Source organism: Trachurus japonicus, chromosome 21 (assembly GCF_045865225.1).
Source record: "Trachurus japonicus isolate A0001 chromosome 21, Traja_1.0".
Classification (NCBI taxonomy): Eukaryota; Metazoa; Chordata; class Actinopteri; order Carangiformes; family Carangidae; genus Trachurus; species Trachurus japonicus.
In genome coordinates, this window is record NC_140927.1 from 10,801,074 (window position 1) to 10,808,534 (window position 7,461).

Here is a 7,461-nt window from a genome sequence, read left to right on the forward strand (position 1 = left end):
GTCTTTCAAAGCAGCTCTAACTCACACCTTAAGCCTAATTTCACTGACTTGACTCTAAAGCTTAAAAACCTCCTGTTGATGTAGTCAGATGAGGGCTTCAGAGAACAAGAACAATATAATAAGTTGTGTGTTATTGATGTACATTGTGCTGTGACTTGGATGAAGATCTGACTAGATTTTAGGACAAATTATACATGTAAATTCCCAACAATTCATGTCTTTATTAAGATTTATTCAAGTACAGAAGTCACTGCATTTCTTTTAAGGGAACCTATGTAAAGAAAAACCCAGACCTGCATAAGATAATCATCCTTAAATCAAGGCAGAAGATAACACCAAGAGTACCATGAAGCCCTTTCACTGCATGAAGGTCTAGTAAATACACAACTGTTACAGCTCCAGGACACTGTTTACAAAATTGTTTTAGAGGGAGGTGTCAACACTTCTCCTCCGTAAACAAAACTTGTTCATCAAGTCTCTTTTTGGACAGAGTCTAGGTAAACAAAGTGCAGGAAACTTCAAGACTTGCTCTGTGAGCTCTCCAATCACATTATACCTGAACTCATTTCATTCCGTTACAAAAATTATTGCCACAACACAGTTTGTTCTTTTAAATCAAGCAACATGGACGGCAGCGGATTTCATCATAACAGTTATGATTAATCTGGCTCCTGTCAGCATTACCTCGTCTTGTAATTCTCAATAATAAACTACATAAACTACTAATCACACAGCTAATAATTAGAGGGTCCTGAAAAGTACACTGCAGCCATCATTTTTGAACGATCAATGAAATATGGCTGTTTTTATAATACTTACACTGGAAGATGGAGATCAAAGGAATACTGTAACTAGTAGAGGTTCGTTAGATTTGTGGAGTAAAAGAGACTGTCTTGCACTACTTATTTTGCTAACTAATATTATAAAATAATTAAACAATATTAGCCACACATGCCGTAATTACAGGTCCGACAAATCTGTGGGGCAAAAGGCTTCTCTTGACTCAAAGTGACCTCCTGCCAGTGGAATGACACCTTGATTGTGACATTTTAGCAGCTCAGGGTAAAATACACAATATAAAAAACAGGTTTAAAAACAACTGGATATTGTAGGTGACCCAGAGTTTATCCTCAATTAGAAAACATTTTACAGCTGGATAGAAGTACCTCGAGGTATCAGACGTCCAGTTAGGTTGTGCGGCTCAATAATGAGAAGGAACAGAAATAACACATTTAGAGCAGCTTGTTCACTGGACAGAACCAAAACAGAACAAAGTGTCTTATCCCCCCCCTGAAAACCTTAGTAAAATTAGTGCAGGAGCAGCTGTGAATTCTGATCTGGCAGTGTGGTGCAGAGACACTCATGTAAACATATGACTGTGTACTACTTTTGAACACTGCTCTTCCTGGATAATGTAGTTCATCTGCAGACATCATTATTGATCGTATGGTTTAAATTTGAAGTTAGGTGTAATAATGCATGGTGCTCCTGAACTATCATTTTCTACTCTGGCTCAGTCTCTTTGTGTAAGCATCCCAGCCTGACTTTCTGTATGACTCAGCAGCTATCAGCCTATCAGAGGCCTCCAACACACCCCGTCCTACAATAATGACATCAGAGCCTTTGTTGTAGATAACATCCTCTGGAGTGGTGTACTGCTGCCCCAACACATCACCTGCAAGGACAAGAGACACACAGAGATATGGCTGAAGAGGTTTGCTGATGTTATTTCTTGCACTATAGCACCACCTCATGTCGACAATAAGCCACAACACCAAGAGAGCAAAGATTTAAAAGGTCACCTAGTTATTATTTATAGTTTTTACTTCAGTGGTTCAGAATCAAGGTCCAAAATCTGAAGTGCATGGTGGCCCTGTGAGCTCAGCACACTGCAACTTAAGAAAACACATGCAATTCCATGTGCTGCTAACTCGCCAGTTGTGTTGTTGGCCTGAATCAGCACTGCAAGTTTTACTTCATGGGTTCTAACTTTTTGTAGCGCACGCACGTGTCAAACTAATGAGATGTTTTCAGAAATCTGCAGCACGATTATCGATCTGCAATGTGTTTTCTTACACTGCAGTGCGTTAAAGCTCTCAGGGCCACTGTAAATTTTGGAAACAAGCAATCAATGCCGTTAGACATGTAAAAACATCCACATAATGTTTCCTGGTGGATAGCATGAGTAGAGTGCTTAGACGGTCCAGATTGATTCTGTTTCTGCTATCCCAAACTATATAAATTTCCCATTCTACAGAATGTTTCATTTTAAGTAATTATTTATTCATTTGCATATAGTTCAACTTTGTTGTAATACTGAATTCTAGAGGGACAACAACAAAAAACACAATATAAAGCATCACAAATGAATTCATAAAAAAAGGTAAAATGTTCAAAATCTGCATACACATGTGTTTATGTGTCTGTGGTGGAATGTTCAAGTAAAACTTTCTTCATTGCCTCCTTTCAGATAGTTGTATCATGTGAATGTAGATAAATTAAATATTTCAGCCAAATACTACAAAGAAAATTACAATTGGAGATGAAATTAAAAAGCATTCAGTTTACCTCCAGCCTTCATCTGCACGCCTGGGGTCATGTGGATGAACTCTGGCCTATCACTGATCTTAGAACCACAGATAAAACCGATCACAAAGTCCGACTGCTCCTCTGCCATCTTCACCTGTAAGGACAGAGATAAACAGAGATAGAGATAAACAGCTGTAAACTGGTAGACAAGGCATTTCTGCAAACTAGGCTATACCTCCACACCAATACATGTCGAAATGTTACTAACTGCATCAATTTAGTTTATGCCTGCCTAGAAACCCGCACACAACATGGATGGTAAATTATAAAGCATATGCAGTCAGAGTCTGCATATTACAATGCTGCTTCTATAAAAATGCTGCCTTTGCTGTTCCTGTTTGTATTTGCAGCATAGACAAATCGGCATTCTCTTCATACTATAGGCATAAGAGTATGGGCAGCGAGCGACTATATAAAATGCTCATCTAGAAAAGCGTTTCCCATGGACATGGGCTTAGAAAAAGCTCTAAAAAGGCGAGATATACCTACCGCAGCTTTTGTGTATTCACCAGTTGCCAATGACCCTTGTGAACTCATCTGTGCAATGAGCAAACAGCCTCGGCCCAGATCCTTTCCAACAGCGCTGAGGCCCTGCACCACCCCAGGCCCCGGCACCGCATGAGCATTTACTATGTGGGACCAAGATGAGATCTGGTACAAACCACCTGGAGAACAGATGCATGGTTACTTTAAATATTAAGACTGTTTTAAGTTATTGTGATAACATATTTTATAGATAAAGGGAATAAGTAATTTAAAACATACTAAAATATATGAAATCTTCCCACCTTCATACTGATGCTTGACTGTGTTCCCTATGTCAGCAAACTTGCGATCTTCAAAGATGAGGAAGTTGTGTTTCTCGGCCAACGCCTGCAGTTTCTGGCTGAAGGCCGCTGTGTAGTCCTGTTGGAACACATGACAATAAGATCAGTTTATCTGTCCTGACAGAGTTCTCTTTGTAGCACAAGGACTTGTTGCCCTTCTACCTTGAGGATGTCTACATGTGTCTTCAGCATGCAGATCTTGGGACCCAAAGAGTCTGCTAACTGGAGAAGCTCCTCACTGCTGGTCACATCAGCAGACACACAGAGGTTAGACTGCTTATCCTCCATGATCCTCAGCAGCTTTGATGCCAGAGGGTGAACATCTGCAGACAGCAGGGAAGATGGAAAGAGGGGGAAACTGTCAAGATGGGTGTGGACTGAAAGAGACATTTTCATTATTCTTAAAATCTTGTCATACAGGTTGAGCACGTAACGGAGTAGAAACTTACTTGAACGTTCGGCTCTGTCTGCATAGCTCAGCTCTTCCACACATTGCTTCTTGTTGGCAGGACCTAAATTGGCATTCTCCTCCTTGGGCCTGAAAGAGTTGGGCTGGAAATATTACTCTGTAACTGGCACATGGAAGATACGCACAGATTCGTTCTGATGCACTATGAGAGACAAAACAGTCATATTCTGTGTTCAAACTCATTTTGAAGCAGTTGTTTCATTCCAGCACGTTATGCAACAGCAGCACTTCTAGTTTGACAGTACAGAGCTCTGAGGTGTTACACTGGAAACAATCAGAGCTGTGACCAATTTTATGGGGAAAAAAGTTGCACAACTGTACCTGAAAGTGTTGTTTTCCTTGATGAACTTGCGCACTTTCTGGGCAGTTTGGGCGTCGATGCGTTCAGCTGCCAGCAGCACATTGAGCAGCTTGAACATGGAGATGATGGGATGGAGCTTGATTCCCTGAGATTTCAACATCTCCACACCGCCTTGCTCTCTGTCCATTAGTACAATGGCATCTGTCACCTTGACCAAACACATATTTATTTATGAAAATCACAGCCTGTTGGACCGTATTGTTTTGGAAGGGATCTTGTACGCTGCTGCAGAGGATCATTGTAACATTATAATGACTGTATTTTCATACTGAACCTTCAGGCCCTCTTTGTTCAGCACTTCAGCCGTCTCCAGGATGCTGCTGCCGCTCGTCACCGTGTCCTCGATGATTAGGCAGAGATCTCCTGCACGGAACGACCCCTCCACCAGACGCTTGGTTCCTAGCAGGGTTACATGAGAAAGCTTATCAGTCCCAGTTCTAAACAAACTTAACTTTGTAACTTATTGATGAGTTTCGTAAAACTTTTACTGCCGCAAAATTTTGTAAAAACCCAGATTCTTATGTTTGTTTCAATCATCTCAGTATGAACAGACTGGTCTTGGAAGCAGAGTTTCTTACTTTATATCCAGAGTGATTGTCTCAAAATGTAATTTGTAGGGACCTTGGAGTGTGTATGTTTGACAAGCAGTGTTACATTAGGTGGATATCCATGGCATTTTAAAAGAATGCAAATGTCCCATATAACACTTTTTTGTAAAAAGGTTCAACTTACAAACGATTTTGCCCCCTCAATGCACAATGAGCAGTGCAGTAGCAGCTTAATGAGATATAAAGATACAATAGATTAACAAAAATCTGATACAATAGGATCTTGTCAACTTGTCTTAACGCTTACAAGAAGCACACAGCGTTACAAAATAGGATACATCTCGAACGCTTTCCTAACAAATGTCATTCTGTGCTTTCTACGACTGTATGGCAAGGCCAGGACTCATGAAAACTAGAATATGATAAGCATGAACATGCTTCACCCACCATAGTCCTTGGCCTCCTTTCTCCTGATGAGCATGGGCAGTTCATGTCTGGAGCAGATAATTGTGGCCAAAGGCAGGGCTGTGTAGGGAACCCCACACACAGAGTCGAACTGCAGCCCCTCTTCTTGCACTCGATCGTAGATGAGACTTGACACCTGAAAATACATCACAATTCAATGTATAATGGTTTTTATAATAGTAGTATTGCAGGAAATATATTTTAAAATCCTGTGTAACCTGTAACCACATTGGAAAGAATTTACCCACCATTCATGTGAGGTTCAATACACTATATGCCTGTGATAATGGTTGAGTGGATTTATCTATCCTCTCTGATATCTCACTGGGTCATTCACTTTCAGACCTGATCTGGTAGCCTACATTAGTGGAGCCTCTGTGGGATTTTGCCCCCAAGTTTCCAAACTTCTTAGCATCTACATGGGTAGTCTGCCTCCTTGCTGGCAATGTTTGTTGTTTTCACAAACAGAAACTTCACCGTGGCCTCCTCTCCAGTTGATATAAACAGACGCTTAAAGTTTGTGGGCGTTCAAGATCCCTCTCCACCTCCACGTGTGCACTCAAATAACTTTATGAACTTTATTAGCCAATATGAACAACAGACCTTTTCACACAAAAAATAAAGTGCCTGGTCTTTGTACAATAAAGCCACAGGGTGTTTTAAGTCAGTTTAAATTCAACCAGGCTCTGAGGATTAAAACAGCACCACGTGTTTACCTGATTCATGAGCACGGGGTGAGACACGAGAACTCTCAAATCGATATAAATAGGAGTCATCATGCCGCTCTTCAGCTTGTACTCTCCAAACTTCACCGCGTTCACGTCGTGGAGTTTCAGGATTAAACTGTCAATACAATAGTTTGCCATTTTCCCCGTTCAGTTAGGAAGTCCGACAGAGTTTTAACCTAGCGCGTGTCTCCTCCGACTTGTATGTGCCGTACCGTCAACCCCACACCGTTAGTGAAGAGCTGGCTCAAAAAAAGGAAGGAAGCTCCCGCCACTGTTATTGCGTGGCCCCACCTCACTTCCGGAGGCGTGTGTTATGCAAAGATAGCCTGTGTTATGTGTGAGAGGAGGCAGGATTGGAATCAGGATCCAGCGGAGAGCGTTGGACTCAAGTACTTCTCAGATAGCCTAGGCTACTTAATAGCCTACGTCAGGTTTAAACTGTGATGAAATTCAAAAACGTACTAAATTACTTAGGCCTATACAATTCCAAATTACATATAATTCATAATTCATTTTGATGGGTCGTAAATAGCTTGAAAACTTTCACTTTATTTTTGCTTCGGCCAAGTAGGCTAGTTTTCACTACTGCTTTCATTGATTGTTTTCATAAACAGTGAAAATCACAGAGGTCATTTCATGGCTGTAACAGAGGGTATACTGTAAGAATAAAATCATTATAAAATGAAATAGCCAAGTAATGAAACATATCCAATCCCTGGAGGCCAATATCGACCATACCAGAGACGTTCTAACATTAAAGGACTTTGACCAAACCTCTGTGTCTATGAAAACTTTGAGTTTACTACCAAAGCAAAAAACGACATTTGTGAGAAGCTGGCACAACTGAATGTTTTGCTTAATAATTATTTACATAGATCATTTATCATATCAATTGCCAATTATTTTTTTCTCAGTGGTCTAATTGATTGATCATAATCATTTCAACACAATGGGGTCTTGGTAGTACGGGGAGACTGAAATTAACATGTAGCCTGTAGTGCAGCTCTTGTGGAGCATATGAGTCTGCAAACCATCAGCAATAAGGTTAAGAGCCTGGCTGCATATGACTTCACATCAGATCTAAAATAAACAATACTTAAAATGCTATTACACAACAAATAAAAAAAACAAAAACAAATATGGGATCCAAACACAGTGTTATATGACATTTTACAATGTAATAGTTTAAATCTGATCCAAACTTATTGACAGGAAGTTGCTAATTTACAAATTCTGTTGAAATAGACATTGCGTTCAACATAGCTAAAGTAGCCCTATTATAACTTCATTAAGCAACACAGGCTGTAATTAGACCAACATATTGATGTGTTGTTACTTATTAGAAAAACACTGTTAGTAGGCCTATAGCTTCGGTCTGTTAAGTGAAACAGAATTGTTAGTTTTTACATCACAGAAATAACATCACACATTAATAACATATTGACAGCAACATTTTAATCTTAGTTCAGTTCAG

The 7,461-nt window shown here is 40.1% G+C and overlaps 1 protein-coding gene across 1 annotated transcript; it reads right to left on the reverse strand.

Moving 5' to 3' along the window:
- Positions 1–201: 201 nt before the first annotated feature.
- Positions 202–6,242, reverse strand: LOC146964789 (uridine 5'-monophosphate synthase-like). Its single transcript, XM_085764549.1, has 10 exons — positions 5,976–6,242; positions 5,242–5,395; positions 4,521–4,645; positions 4,207–4,394; positions 3,866–3,954; positions 3,579–3,739; positions 3,378–3,495; positions 3,079–3,254; positions 2,569–2,683; positions 202–1,675 (listed from the first exon to the last, which is right to left on the reverse strand). Exons 1-10 carry the CDS (start codon positions 6,123–6,125, stop codon positions 1,497–1,499), a joined length of 1,455 nt encoding a protein of 484 aa, XP_085620675.1. The 5' UTR covers positions 6,126–6,242; the 3' UTR covers positions 202–1,496.
- Positions 6,243–7,461: the final 1,219 nt, after the last annotated feature.